General features: G+C 41.6%; 4 protein-coding genes across 4 annotated transcripts; 2 read left to right on the top strand and 2 right to left on the bottom strand.

The window, feature by feature from the left end:
- Positions 1-4780: 4780 nt before the first annotated feature.
- msmb (microseminoprotein beta) lies at positions 4781-6417 on the bottom strand. Its single transcript, XM_080450013.1, has 4 exons — positions 6304-6417; positions 5916-6021; positions 5281-5386; positions 4781-5103 (listed from the first exon to the last, which is right to left on the bottom strand). Exons 1-4 carry the CDS (start codon positions 6367-6369, stop codon positions 4983-4985), a joined length of 399 nt encoding a protein of 132 aa, XP_080306139.1. The 5' UTR covers positions 6370-6417; the 3' UTR covers positions 4781-4982.
- Positions 6418-8851: 2434 nt separating this feature from the next.
- On the bottom strand, positions 8852-16337 carry LOC308100209 (sphingomyelin synthase-related protein 1-like). The gene is made up of 6 exons (XM_080449170.1): positions 16208-16337; positions 11741-12370; positions 11424-11519; positions 10866-10983; positions 10495-10645; positions 8852-10337 (listed from the first exon to the last, which is right to left on the bottom strand). Exons 2-6 carry the CDS (start codon positions 12364-12366, stop codon positions 10033-10035), a joined length of 1296 nt encoding a protein of 431 aa, XP_080305296.1. The 5' UTR covers positions 12367-12370; positions 16208-16337; the 3' UTR covers positions 8852-10032.
- Positions 16338-17025: 688 nt separating this feature from the next.
- LOC308100617 (dual specificity protein phosphatase 13A-like) lies at positions 17026-18263 on the top strand (the record flags this gene model as incomplete). Its single annotated transcript, XM_080449682.1, has 3 exons — positions 17026-17237; positions 17664-17878; positions 18004-18263. The coding sequence occupies 3 exons, from the start codon at positions 17026-17028 to the stop codon at positions 18231-18233; spliced, it is 657 nt and encodes a 218-aa protein (XP_080305808.1). The 3' UTR covers positions 18234-18263.
- Positions 18264-18755: 492 nt separating this feature from the next.
- Positions 18756-20533, top strand: LOC308100253 (dual specificity protein phosphatase 13A). Its single transcript, XM_080449225.1, has 3 exons — positions 18756-19364; positions 19606-19823; positions 20010-20533. The coding sequence occupies exons 1-3, from the start codon at positions 19240-19242 to the stop codon at positions 20219-20221; spliced, it is 555 nt and encodes a 184-aa protein (XP_080305351.1). The 5' UTR covers positions 18756-19239; the 3' UTR covers positions 20222-20533.
- Positions 20534-23401: the final 2868 nt, after the last annotated feature.

Below are 23401 nucleotides of genomic sequence, written 5' to 3'. Positions count from 1 at the left end.
TACATAAATAGACTTGTCTGACACTAGACATCTGCATGGTCTACTCTAACTGAATAAACATCTGCACATTCTATTAATAAATATAAGTATAAATGCACAATCAGACAATCAACAGTGAATATGACATCTGCCATACTATTCTTATGACAACCACTTTGTATAAAGAGACTAGGATCGAGAAATACATACAAACTCAATTCAAAATATGCTTTAGGCTTTTCCTGTATGGGTGGTGTAACTGAAATAATACTCTGTTTCAGATGATCAATTATATAAGACATAACATCAAGAGACTGTAGCCAATGTGTATAACCACCACGTGGGTTTAGAGAAAGGTAATCTCTCAAGACAGATTTGGATTCCCCCCCCCTTTTTTTTGCCAATGGGTTCCCAGATTGAGATAAACAAAACACTGCTTTGTGTTTTCTGACTTAATCACATGCATGTTGGCAGAACAGGAGTCAAAATCCACAACCAGCTCACAGTTGGGGGGCGAAACGATTGGGTTCAGGGAAGCCGTCAATGAAAGAGATGTAAGATCATCTTAACATATAAGTAAATCAAACCACAAAAGATGGATGTGCACACACTGAAGAACAGAGAACACAGAATGGAGGTTTGTTTGAAAAAAGATTATGATTATGAAGGAGAGGAGAGGAAAACATAATAGGCTATATGTGCATCTTCCCATGCCTCTTTCATCACAGGAGCATTTATAGCAGTTTTTAGTAATACATGCAGAATCAAGTGCATGCTCTTCACCATCCATATCCACAACATATACACAGTGAAAATCAGATGTAATCAATCAATCTGTCTGTCTGATGAAAGGTGGCTGTGATATAGTGTGTGTGTGTGTGTGTGTGTGTGTGTGTGTGTGTGTGTGTGTGTGTGTGTGTGTGTGTGTGTGTGTGTGTGTGTGTGTGTGTGTGTGTGTGTGTGTGTGTGTGTGTGTGTGTGTGTGTGTGTGTGTGTGTTTGATTGATGTAGTTTATTTAGTAAGACATGAGAACAGTACATGACAGGCCATAGCTGAGTGGTTAGTAAGCCCGCCTAGGGAGCCTATGGAGCCAGAGGCCCTGGTTGCCCCAGGTACGATTCCAATCATGATGACATATAAGAGACGGACAGATATACACACTACTATACAGAATGTCATACAATCAGCTTTCAGGTTACTGGTATGAAGAGAGAAAAAAATATATATATACAAAAGAGGAAAATGAAGGAGGGGGGGGGTAGGTTAAGTCTTAGACAGGGGCCATTTTCGAATTGCAGCCTCCTGAAGGTGTATCTTTAGGGCAGTTTTGAAAGTGAGTAGGGTTTTACACTCCTTTACTCCTTTTGGTAGGGCATTCCACATTTTTGATGAATAGCATGAGAACGAGTTCATTCCCTTAGTTGAGCCAAATCTGGGTTGAACATGATTTGTGGAGCTGCCTCTGGTGTTATGATCATGGACTTCATAAACATTTTGGAAGTATTTTGACAAATACAGGGGGATCCCAATGTTGTGGTGTATCTTGAAGACCAGGCCCATAGCAAGTTGCTGTACTCTGTCCTCAACCCTAAGCCACCCAATCCTAGCAAAATGAGCAGGGGTTAGATGGGTTTTGTGATTGAGGCCAAGAAGTAGCCTTACAAGTTTGTTTTGGGATGTTTGGAGCCTTGTTTTTAAGGCCTTGGAGGTGTTGTGATACCATGAAGTGCATGCATAATCATAATGACCTTGAATGAGGGCCCCTGCAAGAATCTTCAGAGTATTCTTACTGACTAGACGATCAATCCTCCACAAATAGCGTGTTGTTTGGTTGACATTTTTGATAACTTTTTCGGCGTTTTTGTTACCAGAGAGGTTTGCCTCCAAGGAGCCCAGGTAGGTAATTTCATCCTTTCTTTTGATGACATCATCACCCACTTTGATCGTGAAACTCTCTGCCTTGCTAAGGTTAGGACTGGACCCAAAGAGGATGGATTCAGTTTTACCCAGGTGTAATGAAAGTTTGTTGTCAGAGAGCCAGATGCAGATCTTGTTGAGTTCGGAGCTGAGAGTTTTCTCAACCTGCAGCCTGTCCCTGTCCGAGACTAGCAGGGCCGAGTCATCTGCGAACAGGAACAGTTTGCAGTCGCAGGCTGATGACATATCATTCACATATATCAGGAACAGTAAAGGTCCTAGTATACTTCCTTGTGGGACACCACAAGTCACAGGGAGGGGGGGGACTGGGTGCCGTTTACTTCCACCACTTGCTCCCTCCCTTCCAGGTAGGATCTCATCCAGTTCACTGACGTATCATCAAAACCTATTGCTTTGAGCTTATTGATCATAATTGGGTGATTAACGGTGTCAAAGGCCTTCTGGAGGTCCAGCATGACCATGCCGCAATATTTGCCCTTGTCGACATCTTGTTTGATAGAGTCGTTCAAATAGAGAAGGCATGTGTCAGTGGAGTGGTTTGTTCTGAAACCAGATTGGAATTTGTAGATTTGATTTTTCTCTGCAAGATACTTATCGACCTGTTCATAGACAATTTTTTCCATGACTTTCGAGATGGAGCTAAGAATAGAAATAGGGCGGTAGTTGCCAGGGTCTAATTTGTTTCCTTTTTTGTACAGAGGGGTCACCCTTGCTTTTTTTAAATCGTTAGGGACCCGTCCCTGTATGATAGAGAGGTTTATTATGTGGGTAATGATTGGAGCAATGGAGGCGGCTGAGTCTTTTAGAAATTTGGCGGGGATATTGTCGAGGCCTGTGGCTCTGTGTTGATGAAGAGCACTCCATTTTTTAAACACCTCTTCTGTTTTCACAGGGGAGTGTGTGCATAAACAGGCATACACAATACACAGGGGTGTGTGTGTGTGTGTGTGCATGCGTGCGTGTGTATGTGTGCGTGTGTGTGAGGGGGGGGGGGGGGGGGGGGGGGTTGAGCTAAGGTTAATCAGTAAAATATTCAGGTTGGAGTCAAGGATTGCTTGCATGGTAAGTTTTTTGGATTAGGGTTAGGTTAGCTCAACCTGATCTGAAACTTCTGATCTCCTGTAAACAAGTCACTGAAGCTATCTAGAGTTAGCTTAACAAAGTACCAGATGCTGATACTCAGAAAATCCTTATGGCCCAATGTTTACACTCTCACAGACTAAAAATTAAACTAACACTCAACCAGTGTTGTGGCCATGTGTGTCTGTACGTAGGCTCTTTGGAGTGTTGCTCAAATATTTGATCTCAGACATCTAGAGGTATGTACCAACGAGCTGTCACAATTCCAGCAGACAACCAATCACAGGTATAGGAGGAAAAAAACAGCATAAACAGGCATACACAATACATGCCATCATCGATTTTGACATTTTACTAGGACCCGTCACCCAAGACATCCAAATTACATCTGCATATTGGCATGCTGATAATGGCTGTATTTCAGAATACAGTAGTTAAAAGTTATAACAAAAGTGTAAAAGAAAACACTATAATCCACTACTCAACTGCTATCTGCATATATTATGTACATTCAATTTCACCATCTGGATCTGAATTTAATGACCACTTAACCATTTAACAACTCTGCAAAGAGACAATCTAAATCTAAATCTTGTAGATCTGCTATTTTCAAGACAATTGATGACATTTCTTGAATATTTGTCTCTAATTTTCACCTATAATGACAACCAAAAATTGGTATGCCAGGGTTGAAGGGGTTACGGTGTAACTAAGTGTAGATGTGAAATACTCACATATAGGACCACAATGGAAACAAGTCCCCCGGACTTTTTTGTGTTATCCTTTTAGCCTAAATATTTCAGTGTACCTCCTATTTCAGTGTCTGACAACTCTCATGTGGACATCAGCGCCTGGCCTACCTCTACTGATATTTACTGAAACCAAAAGATGATTATTGACTTAAGGTGTACAGGTGTTAAGTAATGTTTAATAGGTGGTCAAATACACACAGAGGCACACCCATCATATCATAATTTACTTTAGATATTGATTTATGTTCATACAAGAGGCCAACTTCAGTGGATAAAGTACCAGCACAAAGCGAGGGCTTGCTACGTTTGCAGCATTCAAAAGTGAGTTGTGAGCCCCCGCTTTGTTTTTCATGATTCTGTTTTTGCAGTTTGGCTCAGCACCAAGAAACGGAGGATGTGCATTATTTTTTCAGTACACACTACACACACACACACACACACACAATTATTACACAGATACACACACAGACAGACAGGCATGCTCATGCATGCACACACACACACACACACACACACACACACACACACACACACACACACACACACACACACACACACACACACACACACACACACACACACACACACACACACTAAAAGTAATGTATTTGAAAATGCACCATGTGTATCCTTTTCTGTCCTTCCCTGGCAATCAGACTTTCGCACCATTCCCAATTATTTTTCCCAATGGATTTTCTTATGCAGAAAACTATCAAGTCCTGATGGTGATCAAATTAAAAACAATATATGCTACATTTCAGTGTTTCATGCATAGTGTGTCGAGTCAAAAGAACACTTTCTACAGTGGCACTGAACTCTCAAGTGCAATTACTCAATATGTACCTGACTTCAATGTGTCACCTCTTTTCAAACAAAGATGGAAGCAGCGACTCCAAAAAGTGTTGCTGCACAAGTTAGAGTGTTTGTATGAAAGATGTCATTGCCACATTGGGTTGTTAAATCCCTTGAATATACTGTGATCAAACTAACAAACTTTACATCTTGAAAATGACAGAAAACACACACTACATTCAAAAGTTGTAGATTTGACCTTTATTGGCACTGTTGGCCTAACAGTAGCATACATCTGTGACAATTTAAAGTAGCCTAATATAAATTATTCACATGTATACTGTATCAGAATCCAGGGAATGATTGAGAGCATTTAATTCCATTGTTGGTCCCTGGTGAAGATAAGGACAATGCAGCCAATCTGAAACTCTGTCATTTGCTTAGAGAGGATTACACGCCTTGGAAGGATCGGACTTCATCACTATCTTAAAAGAACAGGTCGCTTTATTCTCAATCAGCTCACAATCTTCAGGGATCTCCATCGCAGAGCGTGATGGCATCCTATGAATGAAACAGAGTTAAGATATAAGTAACCTGATACCAAGATGCCACCATCAAAATATATAAGCACACAATCCACACAGTCAAGAACAGAAAACACCAAGGTTTGATCAAGGGTTTAATGTTAGTGAGGCTTACTAAGGGATTGATTGAGTTGGAAGGAGAGAAAAATCTTACTTGCTGCAACAGCTCATGCCTCGCTGAGAACAGGAGCATGCCAAGCAGTCTTTAGTTGTCCATTCAGAGCCAAAGGCGTGCTCCTTACTGTCCTTATCCACACAACCTGAACACAAAGAATAACACATACATGTAATACACCTAGGCTCCATATCCAGGTCTGAAGAAATGTCGCTCTGTATAATTTTGTGTGTAGGCCTACTGCAGTGGTTCTCTAAGTATTTAAACTGTTCTTGATTTTGCTGGCGACCGCCTGGAACCCCCTCAAGATCACTTTTCAGAGCCAGTGGTGTACGCAAGTAAGTGCATGCAAAAAGCCAGGGTACCGAGGCTAATGTGCATGTGGATGTGTGTCCATTTGGTACGTTTTGAGTCAGGCAGCATGAAGTAAACATGTACAGTTAAAAACAACCGGAACACCTCATGTAGTTTTCCACTGCTCATGCTGTCCCAATGTGTAAACTTAAGCATAATTTAATAGGCCTTCCTACTTTAAAATAACTCATTTGGAAAATCTTGACAATCAGTTATATTCAGCGAGCAACACTGATGTATGATAAAGTATAAATTAGACTTAAATCACGGTAATTCACACCGTCTCTATTCCACTGTTGTCATAATCGAGCTGAACTCACTTTTTGGAGGGTTATTTATGTCTGTTAGCTTTAGCATCTGGAAGAAGCAGGCGGACTGACACAGCACAACCAGCCCCAGGAAATAAACGATCACTGGGAGGGAATTCTGAGATAGTACATCAAAAACACATTAACACATTATAATGATAATAATAATAATAATAAAAGCTTGACATTGTATACATAAACTTGAATCGACTCACAGGACTACAATGGAAATAATCTCTTTGTGTTATCCTTTTGACAGATAATATATGCATTCAATCAATCAATCAATAAATAACCATCACATCCTGTGTAAAAATTACTCATCACAACTTTTAAGTCTACTGTAAATTGAAATGTCATCACTAGACTCACAATGCCAGATATGAAGTACAGTACTCACCATCCTGAGGATTGATGTGGCCTTAGACAAGGAGCTGAAGTTTCTGAGAACTCTCAGATGCAGCATGCTATATATATGCTGTGTGTTGCCCCCAATCTCTACTGATCATTATTGAAACAAAGATATTACTAAAGACTTGTATTTGTCTTAAGGTGTGGAAGTAAGCAAATACACAGTGGGCACACCCTGTTGAATCACAGTATTATTAATCATATTAGATTATAAGTAGCCTTGGGTACCAACGGTTCCAGAGTCATGTGGTCCATACTGTAGTTCAGGAGCCTGTTTTCCTGTTTCTTTAGCGTGAGGCAGCTAGCTTGATGAACTAGTGCACCACCTGGACATGACGCTCGTATGGGGGAATCCAACCCTTGATGCTGAGTGCATCAAGGGTTGGATGCTTGATGCCGAGTGCCAAGCAAAGAGGGATGGGTGCCATTTTTATAGTCTTGGGCGGTGGTAGTCTTGGGCAAGTAAAAGTATCAATACTGCAATTTAGAAGTACTCTGTTACAAGTAAAAGACAGGAATTCAAAATGTACTTACGCAAAAGTACAAAGGTATTGTTGTCAAAATGTACTTAAAGTACCAAAAGTAGTCATTATGCAGAATGTACCATTTCACAAGTTTTCAAATGTGTAAAAATCTTTTGAAAATAGAAGATCTACAAGCTCACAATGCGTCGCATCGAGTAAAAGTACAATATTTACCGCTGAGATGTAGTGGAGTAGAAGTAAAAGTATTGAAAAATGGAAATACTCCAGTAAAGTAAAAAAATCACACCCTGTGTGAAGTGGGCGGTGTCTTCCTAGCTAACCACAATACTGAATGGAGTCAACCAATATATATGCTTTGATCTGAAACTAAGAGCCACTTAACATCTTGACATCAATGGTAGTTATTCCTGCCTGAGATGGAGTTCTCGGAAGAGTGTGCAGAGTGTTCATTACATCATTGTCTTCTATGGGAATATTAATAAGTCTGTCTCGTGTAGCTGGCATTAATGAAGTGAGAAGTCTAAATATCTTTTGAAACAAAATCTTTTTGGCAATAACATTGTTTGCATTCTTGATAGCATTCTTGCTTTTCTCAAACATCTTCCATTTACCGATTATCTTGGCTACTGTGTTCCAGGAAATCTTAACTGCAGCGGCAATTATTTTGTAAGTTTGGCCAGATCTGTGCTTTGCCACAATTCTGTCTTTGAGCTCTTCTGGAATACCCTTTGATCTTACCATTATCATTTTATCCTTTTGCTTTTCCTTTTTTGGGTTCTTCTTTACGTTTCTCACCAAGTCTCGTCTCTTACATTTATGGATTATGTTGGTAACTGTGTTCTTAGAAATCTTAGGTTTGCCTGAAATTCTTCTGTAACCTTGGACAGATCTATGCTTTGTCACAATTCCATCTTTAACCTTTTCTGATATATGCTTTGATCTTAAAGAGCCACTTCTAGGAAGACTTTCTATTTTCTTCTCAATATCGGTTTTCCCTTTTCTCATTTCAGCCATAGTGATCTTTGACTTCTACTTTACTGTTCTCACGAAATGGACAGTATCTAAGTAATATACTAGTGTTACATCACAGTGGTTTTAGATTAGTTCGTCATATGTATCACTAGCCAATCACAGCATGTGTCTTGCTAGCTAATCACAATACTGAATGGAGTCGATCAATCATGTACAAAAGATAAATACATTTATTGAAACACTCTTTATGATGGACAAAACCATAACTTAAAAAAAACAAATTTATTGTTTTTTTTAAGTTATGGTTGCTTATATAGGGCTATGCACATGTGTCATGTGACACTGGCCAATCACAGTCCTAAATAGATTGTGATTGGCCAATCACAGCGCAGGATAATTGTACAAATTTCCAAACCTCACTTTTAGGGCCGGTTTCACTGCCCAAGATATTTGTACATTTTTACAAATCTCACTTATAGGGGCCCAAAAATACCTCAAAATTGTACTTAAGTACAGGACTTAATGTAAATGTACTTACTTTCCACCACTGGTCTTGGGTATGACTTGGCTGAGGATTTAACCCTATACTTCCTAATCTCAGGGTGGACCCTATACTAACCCTATACTTCCCAATCTCAGGGTGGACAGTAACCACAAGGCCAGGTCTAAGATATATACAGTAGTTGAATTCATGTGAGAGAAGCTGGCTTGACATGTACAGTATGCTGATCCATTTTATGGAATTGCACTGCAAATACCGGTATACCATCTAAAAATGTTCATAGCCAACGGACTTGTTCCTCTTTACGATTATCTGATGCTTACATATCGACCAGTTAGGCAAGCATCAGTATCGATATTAACTTTTACAGTAACTGGAGGGGACCCTCGTAAAGTTACATCAGCACCTGTTTACATGTACCATTAATAGAGAATGAATCCCTCACAAACATCATAATTGCACAATGTTGGGAAATGTCACACCAAATGTGGCCAATGTCGCGCACACACACACACACTTAAAAGCACCAAATATGTTAAACACTTTTTTAACTTTTTATTGTTGAGCCAGAAGGCTAATAATCCTTACAAAAAGTATTAAACAACTTAATAAAATAACTTTCAGTAGACTGGGATGCTGCAGAGTAAGAGCAATGAGATCAATGAGATAGCAGAGATGCGTTTCTCATTCTCAAGACAGCCCTGAAAATCCATGATCCACATGTTTGGCTTGTCAATGATAGCAATAATATTGAGAGGTTATTAGTGATGCGAATATCAAGAAAGCTCATGGTTGACAAATGAAATCCAAACCTGAATGAATACTAAACTCTCGTATTCCATGGCAATGTATGGACCACAATGGAAACAAGCCTCTGGCTTTTTGTGTCATCCATTTGGCGTGTTAAAAATCATCATTAATCTTATTATTGTACACATGGTCTACAGACCATTCCCTATTCTGTACCATTAAAACATTAAAAGAAAGAAGTATGATGTTTAAGTCTTCAAACTATAAAGCAAAATACAAAATCATAAAAAACACGGAAGTGATCCATGATAAATAAATCATAAAAAAAATACAGACAGTTACTTGGCAAAACAGAACATTAAAAAAACATCCTGTATTTTTTCTTTCTTTCCTTTTTTTTAGAACGATGTTGATGTGGTCAAATAAAACACTGTAGATGCTAGTTTTTAGTGTTTCATACATAAAGTTCAAGTGTGTCTGGTGAAAAGAAAACGTTCTACAGTGGCCCCGAACACCCAAATGCAAAGAGCCCCCAAAACCCCACCCCTCAACTGTCCTTTCATAGCAAATAAGACTGTGGCAACAACTCCAAAACAGGTCAACTATTTAACTATGGCGTAGTCTTAAAAATATAATTAATACAATTGACATCCCCCAAATTATTAAACCCCAAACGTCAGTGGGCCACTATAAATTAGTGAATTAGTGAATAAAAAAAGTGAATAAAGTCATTAAAAGGCAGGTGTGACTGACTTGTCTCTCTGAAATAGAGAGAAGTCACACAAGAAGTTCTTATCCTCTAATAAACCTCACACAACACAGGATAAGATTAGTGTAAACACCATATTTTCATAAATAATACAAAAAAATACTTGCAACCACTCTTAGCAAAGGACCACTTTGCTGAGAATCAATTTCAGGCTATAGAAAAGAATATTATAATTACAATATCCTCTAATATTATAATTATAACATAATATGTTCTATATGAGTCTTTCAATGTGACTTTTCATCCAATCAGAGTCTTCATGAATGCAGGTCTACTGAAGGGCCAATGGTACTGGTTGGGTACTGGTCCGTTAACATTGCACTCAAAGAAAGAGAACATGGGGAACCATATGCGTGCTCGTCGGCTGTGCTGGTAGGCGCGGGTGTTGGCCAAGGTGTGGTAGTAGAGGAAAAGACGTGTGGTGATGTAGAACGCTATGAACACATCAATGGAATAGTGCTCATGAGCCGCAAGGATAAAAAAGATCCCAAACAGGTTCAACACCCAGGATATGGTGTGGATCAGATTCCAGCTCCGAGGTGTGTCTGTGGGACACAACGATAACAGTAAGCAGGTTGTTTTTCCAGAGAGAAACACTGTCACACGATTGAGTATAAAATAGGCTGAAGAGTCACTTCTACAGTACCAGACGCAAATGACAATGAAACAACTTTTTAAAGACACAAAGTCATTGGCACTCACACTCGGTGACAAAGAAGTTCAGCATGGTGATGACAACAGTGTGTCCACTGAACATGTAGTCCCCACAGGTATGAACCCCTGTCAGGGTCATCCCAAAGCCACTCCAGATCGCCAGCGCCCTCTGGAGCTTTCCCCACGTATCATCGTACATCTATAGCACAAACACACACCACAACATGTTGTGGCATTTTCATAGCACTGTTATCATCGCTGATTGAAAGATAACAAGCATACAGAAAGTCTACTAAAAGAATCACCGATATACCAGCAATTCCAACACTAAAAATAACGGGAGTTTGGGTGTGTGTGTGTGTGTGTGTGTGTGTGTGTGTGTGTGTGTGTGTGTGTGTGTGTGTGCGTGTTGTGCCTACCTTACTGGCACACTGTAGATGTTGACCAGGTACGGAGAGGGAGGTGACGAACATGGTGAAACTACGGAGAAGAAATACTGTTCCCATCAAAGAACACAGACGTCTAAACAGAATGGATCTGAGAGAGGGAGGAACACAGAAACAGTGAGAGAGGGATAGAGACAGTCAGAGAGAGAGAGAGAAACACACAGAGAGGGATTATAGAGAAGTCAGAGAGAGAGAGACAGAAACAGAGAGGGATAGAGAGAAACAGAAGTTTTTATTTGAAAAACAACCTGTTTGCCTGATGCTGTTGCACTTAAGTGAGTAATATTAAATCAGAATTTGTCTGATGGAAATAAAATATTAAAATAATAAACATTTTTATCAAGTCAAGTACAGTGAAACAAACTGAGAATTCACTGTGCATGCATTAAGAAATCTGTGTAAACAATGGAACTTCCCAAATTCTAGTTAAGTCTAATAATATTGTCATATGAGTGCATTTTTACTGGAGATTGGAGTTGTTTGGCTTGTAATGTCTCCAGTATTCGTAAATACAGTGCAGTGGTGGGTTACCTATGTTTATGAAGCAGCAGGATCAACATAAATATGTAACACAGGATCAGACCACAGGCCTCAGCCATCGCAAAGGCCCAGGGGATTCTAGGGACACTGTCATAGAAGAAAAACAACAGTATCAGCAGGTAGATTAGATATCGCCTACCATGGACTTGAACCCCTATGTCCAGCAGTCTTGATTATTGCTTGACATAGGGGCGTGGAATCTTCAATCCAACATTGACCTCATTGATATAAAAATGAACAACGCCCCCCACCCAACGGCATGAAGGAAGGAAGCACAAACAAAGGTACATTATACAATGTAACTGTACCTGTCCAGAAATATGTCGGGCAGTGGCGGGTATGTCCTCATGTCTGGGACGCGTTCGTGCACGAGGACCATGACGAACGACGTGAATCCAAACACAAGCATAACATAGACGGAGCTCATGGCCGTCTTCCACAGCTCCGGGTCCAGACGACCTGCCAGACTGTGCTGCCTGCACCTCCCGTTGGAGTGCGTGTGACAGGGCGCGTCACCCGACGCATAACTGTATCTGTCAATGTTCCTCAGGCGAAGCTCAGTTCCATTACACAAGTGCTCACCCCCGTTACATCTCCTGTAAGCCCCGTTACGCCCGCATTCAAGGCCTGTCGACGCCACTGTGGCCCCCACTGGCAGGCTGTCTGTAGAGCGGAGACCAAGCTCGTCCACCTGGGCCTGGTTCCGGCTCTGGAGCCGCCTAAGTGCCAAGGCCAGCCTCTTGATGTCGCCCAGCACACTGAGACCCAGTGGGGGGCCACGCAAGTCTGCTTCGGTCAGCGACAAAAGGCTGGTGCCGTCCAGACGGTGCGTCGTGCACAGCAGCACCACGTACTCCTCGAAGCCTTCTTCCCTCAGCCATTTGGCCGCTTGCTCACAGCTCCAGGTGCTCACAGTCACCTCCGGTGAATCCATGGCCCTGCACATAAGAAGAGAGGAGGATGCGGAGACGGTAGGACCCAAAGCAGAGACAGAGATTCAGCAACATGGCACACAATTCAATGCACACCGAGTCACTGACCCATACTGTTGGTACAGTAGAGAAACTCTCACTCAGTCTGTGTGAGAGGTAATCTGCTGTTGCTGAGTGGACAGTGACTAACACAGCTTGTTTAGCGTACTTACACCAGTGTGACCTACAGTAGCGGTGTGTAAGCCATTTGTTGTTATTACAGCAACAGCTCAGTAACTGTAAGTACTGTGACCCAAACCTATATGAAGATGAACAGTTTATAAAGACTGCCAAAACCTACCAGAATTTACCCAAATTAGATGTAACAAACTATGCTGTAAATACAAACTAACTCTCTATTACATCCAACTATTAATTCCTAGTTTGGTGGTCATTGCTGCCTATACAAATAAATAAAAACATAAATATATATACTATAACTGACCAAATAAGCTGCTCAGCAGATCTTCAGTGAGTAATCCAGCACAGCTCTAGTAATTCCAGTACCCGGGTGGTGAAGTGATACAGTATGTTCCTCTTAAACAGCAGGACTTCACTACTGATGAGACAATCAGCCGGCTCTCTTACTGCACTTCGACCTGCTGATAAGCAGGGGTTCACCACAGCTCCAAAGTCTGCCAGGATAAGCAAGCGCTCACAGCTTGGCCACAGCTGAATTTGAACACTGCCCAGGTTATTTTACAATTTAGGCATTTAGCAGATGCTCTTTATCCAGAGTGACTTACAGTACAGTTAGCAAGGTATTTTGATATGAAAGAACAGAATATTACTAAAATAACTGCACAACCAATTAGCTTCTTGACTATCAGTGACCAATGGGAATTTTTTTAGGCTTTTAAAGTGCCATTCTTTAAAAGGTTCTTCTGTTACTCATAACAACAGAGGTGACATGAGTGATGGTCCAGATAATTATAGGCTGAGCAGAGACACAGACCACGTCCACTGCATGTCTGGGGTTATATCCAAGACACTGGGTAAGTTTAGAACAGCAGCTATGAATTGCATTTGCTTTAGTACCGTAGTTACATGTAGGCGTGTGGGTGTAGCAAGCGCCCATGTGAATCAACCTGTCATTAAACCTTAATTAACGAATCCTAAACTCATTCTGTTCCCCCTCATACACTCTGAAATTAAGAAATAGCCATTTCCTTCAGACATTTCCTCACAATCACAAAACAGCACGTAGCCTCGCTAGGGCGTCTGTTTAGCCATGTCAGCGTCTCTGGTAGGCTTAAGTGAGTCACATAAGACGGTGACACAGCTGTGTGACACAACTCTTGTGTGTGTGTGTGTGTGTGTGTGTGTGTGTGTGTGTGTGTGTGTGTGTGTGTGTGTGTGTGTGTGTGTGTGTGTGTGTGTGTGTGTGTGTGTGTGTGTGTGTGAGAGAGAGAGAGAGAGAGGGAGGCTCAGACTACGTGTTGACTTGTCCTGACACATTCCAAATATGACATTGACAATATGACGTATGATCACTGGCTTCCCCTTTTTGACTGTAACTCGTGCGGTCTAATAAATTATTCAATCAATCAATCATACAATGACACATACATATTGATTTAAGGATATGAAATCACTTTAACAGAAACCAAGACTGTCCTAGAATGGCTGTGATGATATGACATACATTTAATGGGTATATAGGAATATATGTAATGTATGTCATATCACAGCCATTCTAGGGTATAGGTGTGTTCTATGGCCGTGTACATGTTAATCAATACATGATATGTACTGTATGTATAATATCACAGGCATTCTAAGGACTACATTACTCCTAGCCCGTTTCGGAACCCTGAATACCTTTTTGTATTTGGGATGACGGCCTTCCCAAATACAAAAAAAGGTATACAGGGTTCCGAAAGGGGCTACATACATTACTCCCTCCTCACTGTATCATGGGTAGGCAACCTTAGGCACAAGTGCCAACATTGGCACAGGGGAGGGTAATCACTGACACACTGGCATAAGTATAGCTGTAGTATACAACCCTCGTAGACGTATTTATGATTCTGACGTTTTCAATCTACGAGAGTTGTAGGGTTCACGCCCCATGGAGACCTGGACTTTCTGCACTATGCCCCGTAGACACTGTACAAATGTGAAAATAAGGTGCTTACCCCCAAGCCCCAAATGTTAACTGGCTCTACGGGGTAGTAGTTTAATGTAATAATCCATATCTTTCAATAAATAAGTGTTTTAATGCCGTCTGTGGCCGATTCTGTCGGAAGTTCCCAATGGGCGGTAGTGACGGGTAGTGACGGGGCGCATCCGGTGGAACCCGGAATTACACTAAATGTAAACAGGAAGTAAACGAGGGTGAAAAAATGGCGTTCGGCCACAGACGGCATTAAAACACTTATTTATTGAAAGATATGGATTATTACATTAAACTACTACCCCGTAGAGCCAGATAACATTTGGGGCTTGGGGGTAAGCACCTTTATTTTCACATTTGTACATGTTTGGAGTGTCTACGGGGCATAGTGCAGAAAGTCCAGGTCTCCATGGGGCGTGAACCCTACAACTCTCGTAGATTGAAAACGTCAGAATCATAAATACGTCTACGAGGGTTGTATACTACAGCTAGCATAAGTATATGAGAGAGGATTTTTCTTTTGAAATAAAATATTTAAAAACATTTAGTCAATTAAATCATGTCCCCTCACATCTGTCTGCAAATTACCTCGTGGGCTAGCTATGGACCAGAGCTAGCTGTAGAATACAACTCTCGTAGACGTGCTCATAGATTGAAAACGTCAGAATCATAAATCCGTCTACGAGAGTTGTATTCTACAGCTAGACCAGAGCTAGCCCTGGACCGGGGCTAGTCCTGGACTAGCCTTAGATCAAGACTCTCGTAGATGTATTTTATCGATTTTGACGTATATCTACGAGTCTTAGCGACCACCCACCTCCAGTTTGCCATGTAAAGTCATCAGTAAAGCCCGTATTTCTCCGAACATGTACAAATGCAAAATATAAGGTGCTTAACCGCTTGCCTCCAATGTTAAAAAGGTGTCCGGAGTATTTGTGCAATGTATTAGTCCATATTCTTCAATAAATAATTGTTTTAATCCCGTCTGTGGCCGAACGCCATTTTTCCCCCCACTCGTTTACTTCCTGTTTACATTGAGTGTAATTCCGGTTTTCACCGGATGCGCCCCGTCAATACCGCCCATTGGGAACTTCCGACAGAATCGGCCACAGACGGGATTAAAACACTTCTTTATTGACAAATATGGACTAATGCATTTGCACAAATACTCCAGACACCTTGTTAACATTTGGGGCAAGCACCTTATATTTTGCATTTTTACATGTTCGGAGAAATATGGGCTTTACTGGTGACATTCCAGGGCAAACTGGGGTTGTGGTCGCTAAGACTCTCGTAGATATAAAAATGTCAAAATCGATATCGATCGCTCTGAATCGAATGATCATTACAAAGCCCAGACAAAAATACAGGTTGTGTATACAGACAGTCAAAATCAGTTGGAAATATATTTTTGATGTGGTGTCATAAATTAAACTTAATGTTGATTTGGCACACTGACAGTGACACAAGAAAATAAAAACATGGCACTCTAAAAGGTTGCCGACCCCTGCCTTACATACTAGTGGCTATTCCCCCCCTACATAGTGGACTGCATACAGAATCGGAAACTACGAGGATGCGTGTGAAATCTGTCACCTCACAAACGACCCTACAAATAATTAAGCCATTCGCCTAAAAAACATATTTGAAAACATCTAAAGCCTAGTTTATCTGTAAAAACACCTTACCAAGAGCCTACAGCTACTCCGGGGACTGTGCGTTAGCTGTCTGTTTAGATGGACTAACTTTATAGCAACAAGTGGCTCACAACAACCATCACCACTGAAGGGTTTCATTGCCAACATGCTTCGTTCTGACAACTTGGCAACAACATGCCAAACAGGAAGAGACATTGGACAGTGTGAAAGAACCGTTCAAAGAATGCCTGGGAAAACACAGCGCCTCCACGTGCATGGGAGTAAGGTTGCTACTTTGATCATACTGACATCCAGTGGTGGAAACAGTTTCCAAATAATTGTAGTGGAGTAAAAGTACAATATTTGTGTCTAAGATGTAGTGGAGTAGAAGTAGAAGTACTGAAAATTTGTAATACACCAGTAAAGTAAAACATACCTCAAAATTGTACTAAAGTACAGTACTTGAGTAAATGTACTTAGTTACTTTACACCTCTGCTGACATCTGCTGGTAACTTGAACTTTGTCTACAGCCTAGCCGTTATATTGAACGTGTCCACGTCCAACAGAGGCGTGTTGTGGAATATACTATAGTAGCTTCTTAATTTGCCATCTCATACAGGCGACAGCTTTCCTATTGATGTTGTGAGTTACGTGGTAATATCTGGTATCCGAGTCCTCTCCTACTGCCTGACCAGACCTGCAACACCTGTCTTTGACAGTCAGAGACTGTGAGTCTGTTGTTGGCTGAAACCTTTTTTTGTTGACAGAACCAGGTGCGGTTGCTGCATTGTGTGATTTAATTTTAAGGAAAAATAACACTTTTCCTTTGTATATTAAGGCTACTTTGATGGACTCTACACTGAGCGACATGTCAGAAGTGAGAAAGGAGATGAAAGACTCTGATCTGGAATATGCCGAGTCAGGAGGGAAGGTGAGGAGCATGAGTGAGACAGAGGACTCAGAGAAGGAGTGTGTGTGGAAGAGCCCATCTCTAATGGAGCTGATGCAGGTCTTACATTCAGCACAATCCTCCTGTCGCCATGGAGATGAGGTGTGGCCGAACTTGTATCTAGGAGACATGTGAGTGTGTGTGTCCTCCATTGTGAGATGCACATACTGTACAGTGTACAGTATAAGTGTGCTGTCTGATTTGTTATCTCCGCCAGGCAGAAATCCGGGACGGAGATTTGGTCAACAATCAGCATCAAACATTTTGTGCACACTGGCAGTAGGCCATGGAAGACATTCCCAGAATATGCGTACAGTTTGGCTGAAACAGAGAAAACAGCTTAAAAAACGTATTTAAGGACAAACATTCAGCCACAAGTTGTACAATTCCTTAGACAGACGTAGACACACACAGCCACCAACACAATGCACACGAACAATTAAACACAGACACACATATTAGAGACCGCTGTTAACTTTAACTCCTGGCGGAGATCTGCGCTTTGCAGAGTGACCCTTTCTAGTTATTGATGTGATGATGTATGTCATTTCTACCAGGTATATGTCTCATGACAAGTATGGGCTGTGGCAGTTGGGGATCACTCATGTTTTGAACGCAGCCCATGGTAAAATATGCTGTAAGGGCAGCGATGACTTCTACGGGACAACAGTGACATACTACGGCGTTCCAGCCAATGACCTGCCAACATTTGACCTTTCACCTTTCTTCTACCCTGCTGCTGAATTCATTCACCAGGCTTTGACATCAGGAGGTACCACAAGGCATCATAAGGCATCATATACATTTTAATTTGTACAGAAAAGACACTTTAAGAAGCAGAAACACTGTACTGTACTTTATTATACACACTATAAATGTATATGTTCTGTTTTCCAGGTAAGGTGCTGGTGCACTGTGCTGTGGGTGTGAGTCGATCGGCTGCGTTGGTCCTGGCGTACCTCATGATCCATCACCACCTCAGTCTTCTGAGCTCTGTACGGGCCGTACAGCAGAGACGCTGGGTTTTCCCTAACAGAGGCTTCCTTAAACAGCTTATTACCCTGGACCAAAAACTACAGCGGAACAGACACAAGGAGACGGACCCACCCCAACACCCTTCTATTTAAACAGTCTAATGAGGGCCACTCCCGTCAGTGTTGGGGAAGTTACTTTCAAAATGCAATATATTACATACATTCATACATACATACATACATACATACAGTACATGTACATATACACGGATGGACGGACGGACAGATGGACGGACAGACAGATGCTGTTCTAGACGGCTGACCCATTTGCCACGCTGTAAAAATTTAAAGAGTCTAAATAGTGAACTGTAGACAAACTGTATTGTGATTAGTATGCATGAATTCATTAGAAGTTAAAAAATATATAAATAAAGACGAGTTTTTGAAAAAGTGTTACATAGCACTTGTATTATTATTATGTATTATTAATATTGTCACCCAATGTGTAAAAGTAACGTTATATTACTGTTACTCATAACAATTAATATTATTATGTAATATGTTACTTACAGCATATAATGCGGTATCCCCCCAACACTGATTCTCACACAATCACATGCCTCCACAGAGCTCTTTTAATGCGGATGGTTTGAGGAGTGAATGATGAATGGTTAAGCAGGCATAATTTACACCATGCAATATTAGTTACAGTTTTCACTCTCCATTTGTACCACTGTCTGTCACCATTGTGAGCCTGTATCCGCACTGGCCTGCCAGGTTCCCTACTCCTACTGTACCACTATACACAGAACAATTCAACTCTCTTAACTGTCCCAATATCATCATCCTCAGTGGTGACAGCTCTCCACAGAGGATGTCCCTTGTCTTTCCAGCTTGGTCCTCGGTCACTGAACACAATCAATTTAATAGCAAAAAAACATACAGCATACATACAACTGGTGGGAGGGAACGCACTGAGCCAGCAGCTAATTTTGGAGCTAACCAGCTTTCGGAAATGGCCACCTGCTCACGTCTCTCACTGTCAGACTGCACACACACACACTCACACACACACACACACACACACTGAGTAACCGACTCCAGTGTACGCAGACAGTGGAGTAACTTTGGGACCTTGCAAGCACTGTCTCTCTCGAAGATGTCAGGGAGAGCTCAGCCAAAGGACCTGGCACTCATTAAAGAACTGGAGTACATCTTGGATTCCTGTAGACTGGAGCTCACGTCGGTCGACGAGGTCTGGCCCAACCTATACATAGGAAATGTGTGAGTGTCTCACCTGTTTACACACCTCAAGGAATTATTACACTGTCCAGTCCCTCCCCCTCCGATTTCTGCAGAGTGTAAAGGAAGTACTTTTGTTACTTCTCACTTTTGAGGGCCTCTTCCATTGCAGTTCCATTCAAACTGTTTGCTATTTAGGTTGCATATACATGTTATTTAATGAACTGTTTCATGTAGTTTGCAATGTTCCTCTCTCAACCTGTGTTTCCTGTCTGTTTCTCAGGGCCATAGCTCAGAACAGAAATGCGTTACGTAAGCTTGGCATCACTCATGTTCTCAATGCAGCGCATTCCAAACAAGGCAGCATTGGTGACCAGAGTTACTACGGGAACATGTGTGTCTACTGTGGCATTCCAGCAGAGGATACAGACCAGTTTGACCTCAGTCAGTACTTCAAACCTGCAGCTGACTTCATACAGAAGGGCCTGAAGTGCAAAGACGGTATGATATGATGTGTGCGTGCGCACAAACATCTAAGTCTTATACAGTTCTCACATGATCAGGGCTACTGTATCTGCCATCATCTCCTCTTCTGTTTCAACACTTATTGAACAACGCAGTTTATTAATAACAATCTGTTTACATCTACATCGTTTAAACCTTCTGATCCTTCAACCCTCTGTGCAGGAAAGGTGTTGGTGCACTGCATCATGGGAGTCAGTCGCTCTGCCACTTTGGTGCAAGCATTCTTGATGCTTCGGCAGCGCCTCTCTCTCTCTGATGCCATCAAGCATGTGACCCAAAAACGTGCCATCTACCCCAACAAGAAGTTCCTGTCGCTCCTCCTCACCCTTGACACACAGCTGGCACGCAGGAGGAGGCTGTGTCCTCTCCTCTGACATGTCTCCTTCACTTCTATCCTTCTGGTTTTACCCCCTGCACTCACAGACTGATTATAGACAGTGGAGCGCAGTGCCATAGGTTAACGCTCAAATACGTGGGCCCCATAGCCTATGCAGTACAAGGTCCTTCCTATATGGCTGCAACAGGGCCCCCAGCCCTCCTATAGGGCCATTTTACCATGGTCCCTCTGGCAGTAAAAGTGCGTTTGCATGCCTGATATTTCAAAGACAAATATTGTACTTTGGGCCCTGAAAGCTATCTGGCCCAGGGGCCCCCGCGAGTCTTAATCCATCCCTGTCTCCACTGTTTCTGCAAATCCTTCCCCAAGGACACACTGGTGTAGTTCTCTTGTCACCTTTGCTAATCTGTACTTGAGATACACTTCTGTACATATAATGATGACTGACAAGGAATCAGACAAGACCCATCAGGATACCATATTTAATTAACGTTACTGTCAGAGTTGTTTGCATTCCCACGAACATTTGAGTTGTGCGTGAGAAGATATTGAGTCTATCACCAACAGGTTTTTTGTCATTCTGTGGCACACTATAATATTTCTACTAGGATTGCTTTCAAAATGAAAGTTTTATTAACATAATATAATAATAATAATATTAAACAGGAAGCGTATTTGACTAGTCACAAAAACACGAAAATGTATTTTAAAGTATCTTTAAAATATCTTTTTGAAATATCTTCTCCATTCCTGCTAAGCAGCTATATCTAGCTAGGCTTAGACTAATTTGATTTATAGTAGAACGTATTTACATTATTGCTCCGTTAAATGATACCACACAGGGGAAACAGAACACAGTGTGTGTGTGTGTGTGTGTGTGTACATTTTTTCTTTGCTTCCGAAGTACAGATTGTTAGGCAGAAGGATTTGAAAATTGCTCCCTGACCCTCTGGCATATTATACCACTAGAGATGGGAAGGCTTTGTTAAAGCTGGTGCAAGTGGACTCGCCTGACATCTTACCACCATCATCCTCATGCCTTCCCTGCTTGCACTCTAAAAACACTTCATGACGACCTAACTAACTTCTAAAAGAGGACCCACATGGCTGCTATGCGATTCCTATGCTGTTGCGAATGATAATAGCTCAGTGTTTCTTCTCACCTGAAAACTAAGGGAAAAGAAACAGATTGACAAATTACTCATTACAATACAACACATAAGGAGTTCCAATCACAGCGTTATGTTATTAACAACCATTGTATTACACTGTCTTCAGTATAGCTATGGTTTTAAGATCAATGTTTTTTTTTTCACTCTTGAATGCATTATGGTGTATAAAAACAGAACTGTCTGTACCACAGAGGAATAAAGTCTTTCCACTAATGAGTGTACAGTTAAAAAAATAAACAGGTCACATATACGAGAGCAGGTGTGTGTGTGTGTGTGTGTGTGTGTGTGTGTGTGTGTGTGTGTGTGTGCACGCGCGTGCGTGCGTATTATGCAAAAATTTATAACAATAGAAGATCTACAAGCTCACACAATGAATTGCAATGTGATGCATGGTGAGCTTGTAGATCTGACTGTTTTTGAAAATGTTACACCGATATATTTATCGGGCTCTAAAGAATACCTCACATGTTGTCATACATTATGCACTACCAAGATATTATGATGGATCACATTTCTATATACTGGACTTATGCAGGTCTGTCGCACGGGACAAATCAATGCTCTCGTCCCTGGGAATAACTCTTGCTGTGAACGCTGCAGCTGGGGGTCACCGGATCAACATGGGTCAGGAGTTGACCTCAGGGTGGAATATCATGGTGTAGAGGCTGCAGACAATCCGGAGTTAAACCTACAACCTACTTCAACCCTGCGGCACAATTCATAGACATAGGAATAAACAAAGAAGCACCCGGGAGGAAGTAGACTAAGACAGGGGAGGAGTCATTCATTCATTCGTTGTTGTCACCTGTTATAGGAAGAGGTCAAAGTTCCACTCTCAGGGTGTCTGGTGGCTCAGCCAGACCATATGCTCCCTGAGAGCTGGATGGGTCTCGTATGTCTCTCCTCTCTCTGCCTTTCATTTCCTGTCTCTCTAAACTGAACAATCTGAAATAAAGCATAAAAATACATCTTTAAACAGTTCCACTTTCAAAGTGATCCATGCTGACAACAACCGACCATAATAAACCAACTGAGTGAGCTGTCAACCCATGATCTTAAAGACGTAAATAAAAGAGTCATAAATAATTTTACAAAGAGTCAAAAAAACACCCTGCTCAGTGCACCACCTGTCTGCTCATTAAAACTGCTTTCGGCATTCTGAAGATGATAACACATGACTGTTGCTGTTGCGCTGTTAGGTCAATGTTCGTCATCAGCAATGTGCTTCTTCACTCAGTGGTGCTTTCAACCGGATGACTACCACATGCAGTAATTATCACATCCCCAGGATGTTCAAAGTAACCATTGTCACATTACAAGGCTCAGCTCACATTACCCAGGCTGAGTGAACTGGGAGTGTGTGTGTGTGTGTGTGTGTGTGTGTGTGTGTGTGTGTGTGTGTGTGTGTGTGTGTGTGTGTGTGTGTGTGTGTGTGTGTGTGTGTGTGTGTGTGTGTGTGTGTGTGTGTGTGTATTGCTATACTTGTGAGGTCTAAATGACCCGATACAAGCATAGTAGAATTTCAGAAATAGACATTGTGAAGACAATTTCCCTGCAAGATTAATGGAAAAAGGAAAATGTTCAGGTTAGGGTTGGAATTAGGCGCTGCGACACGTTGTGAGCTTGTAGATCAGCTAGTAAAAAAAAGGGGGAAAAGTACAAAAACTTAAAATGGCATTCATAAAATCGCTGGCTTAAGATGTTGATGTCCCCACAACTCTAGTAATACAAACGTGTACAGTATGTGTGTGTTGTTGAGTCTCTCTACTCACTGGGTTGAATGTTGTGGAGGTCAGGACGTGTGGCTCAGCATGCAGGCTAAAAATACACACCTTAAACATAGCGCCTGAGAGTGCAGTCCCCATTCCAGATCTGCAGTTTACCCAGCAAGTTCTACACACACATAAACACACAGACATACTCAGACCAGCACAGAAACCCTCTGCTACGTGTGACTTTGCAAATACTTCTGCTTGGAAAAGGATTCAGCGCATCAATCATTGTGGGAAGAGGTGAGTTACACTTTATTTCTACAGCATTAAAAA

This window comes from Gymnoscopelus braueri (assembly GCF_963280865.1).
Source record: "Gymnoscopelus braueri genome assembly, chromosome: 14".
NCBI lineage: Eukaryota > Metazoa > Chordata > Actinopteri > Myctophiformes > Myctophidae > Gymnoscopelus > Gymnoscopelus braueri.
Note: the sequence above shows the minus strand (reverse complement) of the source record. Positions and strands in the feature narration are given on the sequence as shown.